This window comes from Chiloscyllium plagiosum, chromosome 5 (assembly GCF_004010195.1).
Source record: "Chiloscyllium plagiosum isolate BGI_BamShark_2017 chromosome 5, ASM401019v2, whole genome shotgun sequence".
Lineage (NCBI taxonomy): Eukaryota > Metazoa > Chordata > Chondrichthyes > Orectolobiformes > Hemiscylliidae > Chiloscyllium > Chiloscyllium plagiosum.
The window spans coordinates 101,218,833-101,234,331 of NC_057714.1; the positions used below are offsets into that span (position 1 = coordinate 101,218,833).

The 15,499-nt window shown below is 40.6% G+C and overlaps 1 protein-coding gene across 3 annotated transcripts in view; it reads right to left on the bottom strand.

Annotated features, from left to right (window-relative positions):
* Window positions 1-15,499, bottom strand: part of dnajb6b (DnaJ heat shock protein family (Hsp40) member B6b) — a 148,153-nt gene that overhangs the window by 85,150 nt on the left and 47,504 nt on the right. For 2 of the 3 annotated variants that reach the window (XM_043690701.1, XM_043690700.1), the window contains exons 8-9: window positions 11,972-12,113; window positions 10,574-10,644 (exon numbers count right to left, since the gene is read on the bottom strand). In XM_043690701.1, the coding sequence (XP_043546636.1) occupies window positions 10,574-10,644; window positions 11,972-12,113 (213 nt within the window). Of the gene's footprint in view, window positions 1-9,887; window positions 10,645-11,971; window positions 12,114-15,499 lie in introns of those variants that run through there. The other variant, XM_043690702.1, reaches the window with a different exon arrangement.

The following is a 15,499-nucleotide window of genomic DNA, read 5'->3' on the forward strand; positions in this document are numbered from 1 at the left end:
AAGAAAGAAGCGGAGGGCTTGGAGTCCTTCGTGATGGGGGATGGAGGTGTACAGGGACTGGATGTCCATGGTGAAAATAAGGCGCTGGGGACTGGGAAAGCGAAAGTCATGGAGCAGGTGGAGGGCATGGGTGGTGTCCCGAACTAAGTACTGGGTTAATGGAAAGATTCTTGGTTGTGTGGATATGCAGAGGGATCTTGGTTTCCATATACATAGATCCCTTAAAGTTGTCACCCAGGTTGTTAGGGCTGTTAAGGCGGCATACAGTGTGTTCGGTTTCATTGGTAGAGGGATTGAGTTCTAGAGCTGCAATGTCATGCTGTAACTATACAAAAAGCTAGCGCGGCCACACTTGGAATATTGTATACAGTTCCAGTCGTCATATTTCAAGCAGCATGTGGAAGCATTGGAAAAAGGTGCAGAGGAGATTTACCAGAATGTTGCCTGGTCTGGAGGGAAGGTCTTATGAGGAAAGGCTGAGACAGTTGGGTCTGTTCTCATTGCAAAGAAGGCTAAGAGGGGATTTGATAGAGACATACCAGATGATCAGAGGATTATACAGGATAGACAGTGAAAGCCTTCCTCCCACGATGATGAAGTCAGCTTGTATGAGGGGATATAGCTACAAATTGAGGGGTGATAGATTTAAGACAGATGTGAGAGGCAGGTTCTTTACTCAGTGGTATGGACGTGGAACGCCCTTGATAGAGACATACAAGATGATCAGAGGATTATACAGGATAGACAGCAAAAGCCTTCCTCCCACGATGATGAAGTCAGCTTGTACGAGGGGATATAGCTACAAATTGAGGGGTGATAGATTTAAGACAGATGTGAGAGGCAGGTTCTTTACTCAGTGGTATGGACGTGGAACGCCCTACCTGACAGTGTAGTTAACTCAGCCACATTAGGGAGATTTAAACAATCCTTGGATAAGCACATGGACGATGGGATAATATAGGGGGACAAGCTTAGAATAGTTCACAGGTCGGCACAACATTGAGGGCCAAATGGCCTGTTCTGCTCTGTATTGTTCTATGGTTCTATATTGCAAACATCCCAGATATTTTAATAACCTGGATTTCTCTTTAGACTATATGCTTTCCTACTTGAGCATAACAGTAGGGTTCATTTCAGTTGTAACAAAATTGTGACAATTTGCTAATTTGACAAATTAGTAATACATTAAGCGGAAAAGTAAATTACGCAGCTATAAAACTATCAAATTATAAAATGGAAAATCTAATACAAATAATCATCACACTGGAATCTAGCTATTCAAGAACATCTAAAGTTAGTAACATTTAATTAAAACTTTACTTTCATTCCCCAGCCAGTAACACAGGTGCTGCAAATGCAATCTCAAAATAGTTTTAAAATATGCTCTCTGCTTTGGACACTACAGGGCTAGCACCTGTCAAAGGAATGCCGTACTGCTGGTTTTCATAACCTGTTTATTAAAACCTCAAAATCATTTCTCCTGCACTATAACTCCTATTACACCTCCTTCACATTACACCTCCTATTTTGTGGGACATAAGCAAAAGACCTTGCTGGAATCCAGGACACTTTCCTATCTACTAACTTTGCAATCTAAAAATAAGTCTTTGAAGCTTACCCACACATACCCTCGGCCCTTTCCCTGCCAAAGTTGCAGAACCACACCAATTGCCTCACATTAGCTCAAGGTGCTCAGAGTATTACCCTTCAATACTATGAAACATTTTCCCCAATTGCAGAAGTATGGCCATCAAGTCTACAATTCAGTACCTCATGACTTTTCTCCAGTTTGAAGAAGAGAGTCACATGGACAAAGCTCTGAAAGTTGACCCAAGTCCACAGTTCTGAACAGCATTCATGAGAATACACAATTGTTTGAGCTAATGCCTTCTGGACACAAATGAAAAATGTTAGAGATGTGTGCCTTATCAACTATAAGCTTTAATTATGATTTAACATTTTTCTATTTTTTAAAACAGGACCCCAAGTTGCCACTTTTGCCCTCATTCCTTTTATGTGAAAAGGGAACAAGAAATAATAATGGTCACGAACTGCAGTAAATATTTTATCTTCAGACACCATTTCCAACTGACATTTTATAAGTAGGTCAAACATGCTCTCCTGACATAAAGCAAAACTGTAAAGCATTCTTTACATTTCCAAAGACTTTGTGATCCCTCTCTACAAACCTTATCAGCTTCCCAGCCTTGGTTTAGATTTCCTTACATGGTTTGATACCACAATAACAAAAATGTTGTATTCTGTCTCCTCTCCCTCATGCTGTTTACAAATTAATTGACACCAACTTGATTTTTATTTAATCTTAATTGCAGCTGAATTAAAGTTAAATTTCCATTTGAAGCAATTTAACCTTTTTTGCTACCTACCTTTTTCAATTCATGGTTACAAGAGTCATTGGCTGAGCCAGCACTTATTCCCATCCCTAGCTGCCCTTCAGATGGTGAATCTGCTGACAAACTGTAATTAGTGGAGCAAGAAGACCACAAGAAATTGGAACTGGAATTGACCCACAGCCTTCAGTTTTTCAGAATGCCTGATCAGACATTCTTCATATCCACTCTCCTACATTCTCTGTAATCCTGGATTCAACAACTAATCAAAAATCTCAGCCTTAACACATACACAAGGTCTTTGCCCACACAGCTCTCCATGCAGCAAGTTCCAAAGCCTCAACCCAAGAAATTCCTCCATCTCAATCTTAAATTGGCACCCTTTTATTCTGAGACTCTGCCCTCTGGTCCTAGAATCTCCCAAGGGGAATATTCTCCCAGCAATCCCTGTCAAGCCAAATCTGCTGATATGCAAATAGATGGGAAAGCAGGAGGATATAGAGTCTACAAAAGGATATGTAATTGTGGGGACAAAGATTTGGCAGTTTATAGGAAGAGGTGGGTTTATCATGCTGTAGGATGTCTAGGAAAGCATTGAGATCCAGCTGTCCTACCTCCAATACTCATTATGACCTATGAAGGCAGCATGTCAAATACCTTCACCATCCTGTCAACCTGCAACTCCATTTTCAAGGAACTACTCACCTGCACCAAGGTCTTTCTTCAGCAACACTCCCCAGGGCCTGGTGTTTACTGTACAGGTCTGGACCAGTGTACAAAAATTCACATTCCAAAGGATTCCAGAAACAAATCCATTTGTAGCTATTTTAATCAACTTTTTCAGACATGCTATGGCATGCCTGAGGCACATAGATCCATGTTCAGATTCATCGGTCTCAGAGGAAGGCTCACTACAACACAAGACCATTTGAATTAATTTGTACAACTGGAAAAGTTAATTGAAATTATTGATCAATCCCACGTAGAAATGAAAAATACTTGAAACCATTCACTTCAAGAATCATATTTCTCAAAGTTAACAAGAAAATCATACCAATGTTACGAACACAGTTTCCAAATCTTAATTAGATTGGACCAGAAATATTTTCCAAGAAAACTCAAACATTGTACCATCTCGATCCCAAAATTATCAATACAATCAAAAAAGGTATGTCGTGGATAACAGTTTACCAATGCGGTGTCTCATTTAGGAACAAGATAGACTACCGAGAACTACAATTATTTAGTCAATTCGTTTATTCCAGATACCCAGTGGGGTCCAATAAAGCACCAACCTTACAAGAAAGGCAAGACAACAAAATTTTAATTATTAGATCGAGTCATGGAGATGTACAGCATGGAAACAGATCCTTCAGTCCAACTCATCCATGCCAACCAGATATCCCAACCCAATCTAGTCACACCTGCCAGCACTCAACCCATATCCCTCCAAACACTTCCTATTCATATACCCATCCAGATGCCTTTTAAATATTGCAATTGTACTTAGCCTCCACCACTTCCACTGGCAGCTCATTCCAAACATGTATTATCCTCTGCCTGAAAACATTGCCCCTTAGGTCTCTTATATATTTCCCCCCTCACTCTAAACCTATGCCCTCTAGATCTGGACTCCCCACCCCAGGGAAAAGACCTTGTTTATATATCCATGCCCCTCATGATTTTAAAAGCCTCTGAGGTCACCCCACAGCCTTCATCACTCCAGGGAAAACAGCCCCAACCCTGGCCACATCCTTGTTAAATCTTTTCTGAACCCTTTCAAGTTTCACAACATCCTTCCGATAGGAGGGTGACCAGAATTGCATGCAACATTCCAAAAGTGGCCTAACCAATATCTGCAACATGATCTCCCAACTCCTGTACACAATACTCTGACCAATAAAAGGAAAGCATACCAAACCCCTTCTTACTATCCTACCTTCGACTTCACTTTCAAGGTGCTATGAACCTGCACTCCAAGGTCTTTGTTCAATAAAACACCTCAGGACCTTACCAATAAGGTTTATAAGTCCTGCTAAGATTTGCTTTCCCAAAATGTAGCACCTCACATTTATCTAAATTAAACTCCATCTGCCACTTCTCAGCCTGCTTACCCATCAGATCAAGATCCCGCTGTAATCGGAGGTAACCTTCTTCACTGTCCACTACACCTCCAATTTTGGTGTCATCTGCAAGCTTATTAATTATACCTCTCATTCACATCCTAATCATTTATATAATGATGAAAAGTAGTGGCTCTAGCACTGATCTTTGCAGCACTCCATTGGTCACAGGCCTCCAGTCTGAAAAAACAACCCTCCACCACAACCCTGTCTTCTACCTTTGAGCCAGTTCTGCATCCAAGTGGCTAGATCTCCCATGAGGTCTAACCTTGCTTACCAGTCTCCCATGAGGAAAACTTGCCAAACGTCTTACCGAAGTCCAGATAGATCACGTCCACCACTCTGCCCTCAATCCTCTTTGAGACTTCAAAAACCATCCAGTTTGAGAGACATGATTTCCCACGCACAAATCATGTTGACTGTCTCTAATCAGTCCTTGCCCTTCCAAATACAAGTACATCCTGTCCCTCAGGATTCCCTCCAACAACTTGCCCACCACTGTCAGGTTCCCTGGTTTGAACTTACCACTTCTTAAATAGCACATTTCCCAACCTCCAGTTTTCTAGCACCTCACCTGTGACTATCATTGTTACAAATTATCTCAGCAAGCGGCCCAGAGTTCTAGGGTACATCTGATCAGGTCCTGGGGATTTACCCATTTGTGTTTCAAAACATTCAGCACTTCCTCCTATGTAACATAGATATTTTTTTAAGATGCCACCATCTATTTCCACTCATTCTATATCTTCCATGTCCTTTTCCACAGTAAACACTGATGCAAAATCCCGCATCCCCGACAGCTTCACACAAACTGATGATCTTTGAGGGAGCCTATTCCTGAAGAAGGGCCTGTGCCCGAAACGTCGAATCTCCTGTTCCCTGGATGCTGCCTGACCTGCTGTGCTTTCCAGCAATAAAGTTTCAACCCTATTCTCTCCCTAGTTACCCCTTTGTACTTTATGTATTTGTAAAAACCCTTTGGATTCTCCCTCACCCTATTTGCCAAAGCTAGCACATGTCCCCTTTTCTCCCCTCCTGATTTCCCTCTTAAGCATACTCCTATAGCCTTTGTACTCTAAGGATTCACTCAATCTATCTGGTCTATACCTGACATATGCTTCCTTTTTCTTAATCAAACCCTCAATTTCTTTAGTCATCCAGCATTCCTTATACCTACCAGACTTTGTTCACCCTAACAAGAATATACTGCTTCTGGATTCTTGTTATCTCATTTCTGAAGGCTTCCCATTTTCCAGCCATACCTTTACCTGCAAACATCTGCCCCCAATCAGCTTTTGAAAGTTCTTGTCTAATAGCATTAAAATTGGCCTTTCTCCAATTTAGAACTTCAACTTTTAGATCCTGCCTATCCTTTTCCATCACTATTTTAATTTAATAGAATTATGTTCGCTGGCCCCAAAGTGCTCCCCCACTGACACCTCAGTCACCTGCCCTGCCTTATTTCCCAAGAGTAGGTCAAGTTTTGCACTGTCTAGTAGGTACATCCACATACTGACTCAGTCTTTGTACACACCTAAATTCCTCTCCATCTAAACCCTTGAGACTATGGCAATCCCAGTCCTGTTTGGAAAGTTAAAATTCCCTACCATAACCACCTTACCATTCTTGCAGATAGCTGAGATCTCCTTACAAGATTGCTTCTCAATTTCCCTCTGACTATTAGGGGGCCTATAATACAACCCCAATAAGGTGATCATTCCTTTTTTTGTTCCACCCAAATGTATTTCTGGGCATATCCTCCCTCAGTAAAACTGTAATACTATCCCTCATCCAAAAGGGTCACTCCCCTTCCTCTCCTGCCTCCCTTTCTATCCTTCCCAAAGCATTTGTATCCTGGAACATGAAGCTGCCAGTCCTGTCTATCCCTGAGCCATGTTTCTGTAATTGTTATATCATCCCAGTCCCATGTTGCTACCCATGCCCAGAGTTCATCTGCCTTCCCTATTAGGCTTCTTACATTGAAATAAATGCAGCCCTACCTTGTTCTCTGTTTTGTCCCTGCCTGCCTTGACTGTTTGGCTCGCTTCTTTTCTCAACTGTTGATCTCTTTCCTCACTATCACCCCGAGTCCCACTGCACCTTCTCCCTCTTTTCTCCCCACCCCACTCCCAAAACACCTTACTAGTTTAAATCCTCCTGAGCAGCTCTATCAAAAATCCCTGCCAGTGTATTAGTCCCCTTCCAATTCAGATGCAATCCGTCCTTGTACAGGTCATGCCTACCCTGGAAGAGATTCCAATGACCCAAAAATGGGAATCCTTCTGCCATATACCAGCTCCTCAGCTATGCATTCATCTGCTCTATCCTCCTGCTCCTACCACGAGTAATCCAGATATTACTACTCTATGACCTCCCTTTTAAATTCCTGCCTAACACTATATTCCTTTTCCCTTCCTTTGTCATGAGTTCCAAAATGTACAATTACCTCCTGTTGGGCCCTCTCCACTTTGAGAAATTTGTGCACCCTCCGACATCCTTGATCATGGCATCAGGGAGGCAACACACCATTCTGATTTTTCACTGCTGGGAACAGAACAATCCATCTGTGCCTTGGATCAGAAAGTCCCCTATCAAACTGATCTCTTGGAACCCGACGTACCCCTCATTGCATTAGAGCGAGTCAGTCTTGATACTGGAATCTTGGGGGAAATATAGCACGAACAGCCAAGAATCCATCATCCACTACATTTTCAAAAACAGCATACATGTTTGAAATGGGAATGACCACAGAAGACTCGTGCACTACCTGCCAACTCCTACCTTTCCTGGAATTAACCCATCCATGTGACTGTATCTGCAACTTTTATCCCTTCCTGTAACTGCCATCCATCACACCACCTTGCTCTTGTAAATTCCTCAGAGACTTTAACTATCACTCCACCTGATCCATTTGATGTGATAGGATTTGTAACCAACCATCGACATTTATTGCAGATATAATCTTCAGTAACACATAAACGCTCCCTAAACTCCCACATCTGACAAGAGCATAATACTCTTAAGAGCCATTTTTGCTTCTTCCAATCTGTCACACCATCTTATTCCTCTACAAAACACTGCTCCAGGATAACTGAACACTTAGGGCATCTCAATAAAACAAAATCAATAAAGAACACACTCTACACACTATTGCAGACTTACAGCAAGGCCACACTTAAAACTATTCACCTGTTTGTGCTGTGACCTCTCCCAAACAGGCCTTCAAGATCAGTTGTGAATTTTACTTTGCTAATTTTCTAAGGTGCTCCAAGGTCCATTAATTCAAAGCAATGGCAGTAACTACACAGATTCACTGACAGTTACTGTGGATTCCTTTCTCTCTCTCTCGTACTGACTTGGCCATGTGCTGCTTGTTTCTGTTCCTCTCCCTTTTAAAAGTGCCGTTGTTTCAACTTTTTCTCCAAAGTTCCAAAATAATGCATAGCACATAACAGGAATTGCTGCTCCTGGAATTCAAGGAAAATCACCTCCAACACCTAAAATACCTCAAAGAAGCAGCATTACAGCCAGAAATCTTAACAGTCCTCCATCTTGAATTACCCAGAACTGATGTGGTGATCCAGCATCTCTCTAAACACGTATTGCATTAAGTTATTTGTAACATGCAACTTGAACATTCAAAAGAGACAGTCATGCTAAACCAAATTGATCAAGTCAGTCAAGTTCATGTGTGAAGGCATCATCGTCAACATTGCACATATTTGGACCTCCAAAAACCTTTTAAGGGATTCTCTCAGCTCCTTGTTATACAAACAAAAATGGTGTTTGGAGGGCAGGTCCTAGATCGAATAAAAAGTGGACTGCCATCTTTGAAAGGATTAACTAAAATAGATAGCAAGGGAACAGCAGCACTAATCTTCAAAATATGCATTGATCTACAATTTTAAGCATCTGGAAACACAGTTGGCCACAAAATCACATTAAACTCCAGTCACCTTTCACCCATGACTCATTTGCAATAGCTGCTTGGCCAGCAGTACCGAGTTTTCAAATCTCTCCACATCTTCCCATCCCGGTAATTAATCTCCTACAGATCCACAATCTTCCAAAATGCACTCCTTTAATTCTGGCCTTTAGCATCCAGACTTTGATCACTCCACTATAAATTCTGAAATAACCACCCTACATCTTTATTCTACTGTCCTTCTGTAAAAGGTGTCTTAAAATCCACTTCCAACCAAGTTGTTAATCATCTGACACCATGCTATGGTTAGCCAACTGGAAATTGAGATTTTTGTTTGGTAAGATTAAAGCTTACAGAACCGAGATGAACAGAGTGAGTTTGGCTGAGCTGCACCTTTAACCATGCCTGAACAGGCTCGAAAGATCAACTGGCATACTATTTCTAAAGTAGAACAGCAAAATTCTGGGAAAACTGTTAATGTATTTGATAAATAATTGTCTAAGATGGTTGAACGAGATCAATTAGAATTAGCTCAAGGTTAAAAAAGATATTCATAAAACTAAACAAAAACTTAGACATCAAGATATTTTACACTTGAGAACGGTCAAGTGGAATAAGTTAGTAACTTAGTGGATGCAGTGTTACCACACTGATATTTCTCCTGTGGCAATTTGTCTGACTTTTCAAAAGGTTACAAAAAGATAGCTAGATTACTGGGTAATGTAGGCCAGTAATAATTTGCTAGATGTAATATTTGTCTTCAGACATTTTGAAAACATCTCTCCCCACACTGTAGACACCAACCCTTCCAAAAACGGCTTGCTTTATTACTGTTTAGGAAAATGTATTGAAGGTAACATTGCATAGTTGCAACATGACTGAAAGGAAGAGACTTTATGGACCCCTTGGACATTTTCTGCTGCTATATTTGCACTGCCGAGAAGCACTGAATCTATATTAGCCATAGTTATAAAAATAGTGACTCAACAGAAATATGACACCTTGGAGCACAAAACCCAAGTGCACACTTAAATCTGGTCTCAAAATTGGCAAACTTAGCATTTGAATGATAAGAATTCTTGGATTAATATTGGCCATATACAAATTACATGAAAATTAACTACCTCATATTTGGATTCTTGCTTTTAAAATTATGTAAATATTTCCCATGGAAAGTCATCAAGAATTATGCTCACTGTTAACATTTAATTTAGTAGGATAGTTTAACATTGAATGACTGAATGAAATACAAGGTACATCTCCATTCTAATGAATTTCTGACCGAAGTGAAAGCCCGAGTCTTTGGATAAACAAGAGTCTAATTTTGGACTTGTGTAATTTAAGAAAACAGGAAATATATTCAGCATGGCAATCAAGTTTTCCATCGCGTTAAGGTGATAAGCAAGCATTTAATGCTAGTAAGACTGCTACAAAGGAAAAAAAGTGTGCACAATTGCAAACAAACTTCAAAACACCACAGACGCAATATATTTTTCCATGCCCTTTTAATGGTTGTGCCACAAACATTTCTTTTCACGTCATTTGTTAACAATGAATGTTTAATTCTGCCAGCATCATCATGTTACGTGGAGTGATCAGGTTATAAACAGCATAAAGACAAACAGTTCCCAAAATATCACCGAAGTGGCATACATGCAAAACTAAACCACAAAAAGATGCAATTTCAAGCAAAAAGAAATGCAAACTATATTATTAAATAGTCTTAATTATATTTACTAGCAAGTACAAAAGAGTTAGAAAAAGTTTAACACTTCAAATCCTCCTGTAAGTTAAAGCTAATTTGCATTTATTTAACTAGAAAAATTTGGATTAAAGTGGAATCTCTCTCGGTTCGAAAAGGTAAATAAACGGTCAATGGAAATGGTTACACAGGAAAGTGCATCAATAAATTTATAATACAAAAACTCAAATCAATACCAGATGGTCCTAATCTGTGGTCCCGTCAAAGTAAACTCAAAGTATGGCATAAACATCATTAGATTACTGGTGCCATAACAAGCAGCAAAACTAATTTGACTTAAACAACGTAACGCATAATGCAAAGTTCCTTCCAGGATTCTCAAATCTTTTCACCCATGAATGCTCATCCATTTTCATTTCTTAAATATGAGGGAATATTTACTTGTTATCCAATCGTAGTAGCTGCTCCTTACCATTTATTGTTAAAGATTTTAATTGACCATCTTCCTCTACTTCCACTCTTTCTTGGCCATTTTCTACAATCCTGAAATTTAGAAAGATTATATTTGGTTAAGCCACAAAATTGCATTTGAAATATAGATACATTAAAGTGTGCAGCTGTACAGGACATTGGTTAGGCCACTGTTGGAATATTGCGTGCAATTCTGGTCTCCTTCCTATCGGAAAGATGCTGTGAAACTTGTAAATCTTTTCTGAACCCTTTCAAGGATGTTGCCAGGGTTGGAGGATTTGAGCTACAGAGAGAGGCTGAACATGCTGGGGCTATTTTCCCTGGAGCGTCGAAGGCTGAGGGGTGACCTTATAGAGGTTTACAAAATTATGAGGGGCATGGATAGGATAAATAGACAAAGTCTTTTCCCTGGGGTCGGGGAGTCCAGAACTAGAGGGCAAAGGGTGAGAGGGGAAAGATATAAAAGAGACCTAAAGGGCAACTTTTTCACGCAGAGGGTGGTACATGTATAGAATGAGCTGCCAGAGGAAGTGGTAGAGGCTGGTACAATTGCAATATTTAAGAGGCATTTGGATGGGTATATGAATAGGAAGGGTTTGGAGGGATATAGGCCGGGTGCTGGCAGATGGGACTAGATTGGGTTGGGATATCTCGTCAGCATGGACGGGTTGGACCGAAGGGTCTGTTTCTGTGCTGTACATCTCTATGACTTTACCTGAAAGAGAAAACCACAACTTTGACTTTTTCAAAATAGGATATTAACAAAAAATGATAGAATTATTCTAAATACAGCAAACTTTATTAACTGGCATTTATGGAACAAGCAGGTCAGGTGATCAAATATTCTAGATAATCAAGAGGTGCACATTATCGGTATAAAAACAAAGCAATAGGAATGTAATGCAGGGGATATACATGTCACTGTTATACTTTATTTATAATATAAATTACAAATAATACAACTTTGCCTTAAATAAAACTTACCAGAGAGCCTTCTCACTCGCACCCTCAACAACTGACATTGTTAGATTGCAGTATTGAATGAGAGATTGACTTGAAATTGTATCAACTGTCAATATTTCATGTGGCCATTCGATTGAACAATTTGACATGGAGGCAAATAAATTTAAAAACTATGGTAATTGGACAGAATAATATAGCAAAGTTCACAATATTTGAGAAAATGTTTGCTGATTTATGGAGTATAAAAGTTCATGCAAAGTTTGCTTCACCTGATAAAAGGCTAGCAACTCAACTTCAGCTTTGACTTTGGGCATAAAAAGCAACAAGTTCACAATAGCTTTCACAAGTTTGTTCGTCAAAACCCAAGTTAAGTAGCTGTATTTAGCTAGTCGACAGAAAAGTCAATTGTGAATCTTAAAATTAATTTCTGAAATACCTCTTAGTGGTGATTTTCCTGCCATTAACAAACTTGGTAGATGTTGATACAGATCGGAAGTTACCCATTCCACCACCTCCAAACGAAGAGGATGAGAATGATGCTGTTCCAAGATTACCAAATGAATTGAATGAAGTAAAACCTGCAGAAAAGATGTTTATATAATTTTTAAAGTAAGCATAATAAAAATTGCATTTCATGCAGGTTTTGTCCATGTACTTCATTATCTACCAGGCTGACCCAATAGAAAATTCAACTCAAATCCACATTGAAAATGCAAACAAGTCATATTTATTCGAGAAAGATATTCAGCCCTTTTTGCAGACAGAAACAATACAATATTTTAAAAGGTTGATAGTAACTCAGTCACGTGACTGTTGATTTTCAACACAGAAGAGACCACTAGAACGACATGGTGACCACAGCTTTTTTTCAATACATTCATAGTATGACACCATCACTGGCTCGTCCAATGTTTATCTTTCATCCTCAATTGCCCAGAAGATAATACAGAGTGAACCACATTGCTCTGGCTCTGCAGTCACTTGTAGGTCAGATCAGGCAAGGATGGTAACTAAGGACTTAGTAAACCAGGTAGATTTTACAAAAATCAAATGGTGATTACATGGTCACCATTATTTGGCTTTTTGTTCCATAAATGTGATTTGAACTTGCATAATTGTATAAACACGGACCAAGTGTAGGGGATTCATTCCCTTGAGCCTGTTCCACCATTCAATAAGATCAGAGCTGATCTGACTAACCTCAATGTCCATTCCTGCCAACCACTAATAATCTTTTACCACCGATGACCTTTCACCACCTTAAAGATCAATGCACCACTGCCTTAAAAATATTCAGGTAACTTGGGAGAAAATTGGGGCCCTTCAAACATCAGCAAGGCAGCCTTTGTGTGGAAGCACAATAGATGGGGAAATACTAAACAAGTACTGTGCATCAGTGTTTACTGTGGAAAAGGATTTGGAAGATATAAAATGTAGGGAAATAGATGGTGACATCTAGAAAAATATTTGTATTACAGAGGAGGAAGTGCTGGATGCCTTGAAACATAAGTGGATAAATCCCCAGGACGTGGTAGGTGTACCCTAGAACTTTATGGGAAGTTAGGAAAGTGATCGCTGAGCCCTTTGCAGAGATATTCGTATCACTGATAGTCAGACGTGAGGTGCCGAAAGACTGGAGGTTGGCTAATGTAGTGCCACTGTTTAACAAGGGTGATACAGTCAAGCAAGGGAACTACAGACCAGTGAGCCTGACGTCAGTGGTAGGCAAGTTGTTGGAGGGAATCCTGAGGGACAGGATGTTCATGTATTTGGAAAGGCAAGGACTGATTAGGGATAGTCAACATGGTTTTGTGCGTGGGAAATCATGTCTCACAAACTGGATTGAGTTTTTTGAAGTAACAAAGAGGAATGAGTAGGGCAGAGAAGTGGATGCAATCCACATGGACTTCAGTAAAGCACTCGAATAGATTTTCTCATGGGAGACTGGTAAGCAAAATTAAATCTCATGAATACAGGGAGAACTAGCCATTTGGATACAGAACTGGCGCAAAAAGAAGACGACAGAGGGTGATGGAGGGTTATTTTTCAGACTGGAAGCCTGTGACCCGCAGAGTGCCACAAGGATTGGTGCTGGGTCCACTACTTTTCATCATTTTATATAAATGATTTGGATGTGAGCATAAGAGGTATAGTTCAAAGTTTGGGTGAAGATTTGTAGCTCGGGTGCTCGTTGTTGTGGTTCTGTTCGCCGAGCTGGAAATTTTTGTTGCAAACATTTCATCCCCTATCTAGGTGACATCCTCAGTGCTTGGGAGCCTCCTGTGAAGCGCTTCTGTGCTGCTTCCTCCGGCATTTATAGTGGCCTGTCCCTGCCGCTTCCGGTTGTCAGTTTCAGCTGTCCGCTGTAGTGGCCGGTATATTGGGTCCAGGTCGATGTGTTTGTTGATGGAGATTGTGGATGGCACTCTATAAATGCCGGAGGAAACACCACAGAAGCCCTTCACACAAGTGGTCGCAGTAGTCTGGCTGTCAGTTCTGAAATGCTCCTGATGTATGGTAGTGTGGCTAGTCCTTTGGGTTGCGGCATGTCCTCGTTCCGCTGTCTTTCTCTTAGGCATCTGTTGATAAAATTGCGCGGGTATCCGTTTTTGGCGAATACCTTGTACAGGTGTTCCTCTTCTTTTTGCAGTTCTGGTGTGCTGCAGTGTGCTGTGGCCCTTTTGAATAGTGTCTTGATGCAACTTCATTTGTGTGAGTTGGGGTGGTTGCTTTCATAGTTCAGGACTTGGTCTGTGTGTGTGGCTTTCCTGTATACCTTTGTGCTGAATCCTCCATTCGGTGTTCTCTGTACCATCACATCTATGAATGGGAGTTGGTTATCCTTTTCTTCTTCTCTCGTGAATCGGATTCCTGTTAGCGTGGCGTTGATGATCCGGTGTGTTTTCTCTATTTCTGTGTTTTTAATGATTACAAAGGTGTCATCAACTTATCTGACCCAGAGTTTGGGTTGAATTTGTGGCAAGACTGTTTGTTCTAACCTTTGCATTACTGCTTCTGCTATGTGTCCAGAGATTGGCGAGCCCATGGGTGTTCCATTGATTTGTTCGTATATCTGGTTGTTGAATGTGAAGTGTGTTGTGAGGCACAAGTCCAGTAGTTTAAGTATGCAGTCTTTGTTGATAGGTTCAACGTCCTGTTGTCTGTTCTGTATGTCCAGCAGGTTGGCTATTGTTTCTCTGGCTAGAGTTTTGTCAATAGAGGTGAACAGTGCCGTTACGTCGAATGAGACCATAGTTTCTTCCTTGTCTATGTGTATAGTTAGTAAGCTTGCAAATGACACCAAAATTGGAGGTGTTGTGGACGGCAAAGAAGGTTACCTCGGATTACAGCGGGATCTTGATCAGATGGACAAACAGGCTGAGAAGTGGCAGATGGAGTTTAATTTAGATAAATGCAAGGTGCTGCATTTTAGAAGAGCAGGTCTTAGCAAGTCTTACACACAATAGTAAGGTCCTAGGGATGTGATGCTTAACAGACCTTGGAGTACAGGTTCATATCTCTTTAAAAGTGAAGTTGCAGGTAGATAGAATAGTGAAGGTGGCGTTTGGTATGCTTTCCTTTATTGGAAAGAGTATGAGTACAGGAGTTGGGAGGTTATGTTGAGGCTGTAGAAGACATGGGTTGGGCCACTTTTGGAACATTGCGTGCAATTCTTGCCTCCTTCCCATCGGAAGGATGTTGTTAAATTTGAAAGGTTTCAGAAAAGAATTACAAGGATGTTGCCAGGGTTGGAGGATTTCAGCTATAGGAGGCAGGCGAAACATGTTGGGGGTGCATTCCCTGGAGCATGGAGGCTGAGGGATGACCTTATAGAGGTTTATAAAATCATGAGCAGCATGGATAGGATAAATAGATAAAGTCTCTTCCCTGGGTGGGAGAGTCCAGAACTAAAAGGAAAAATATAAAATAAACCCTCAAGCAGAGGGTGGTGTGTGTATGGAAT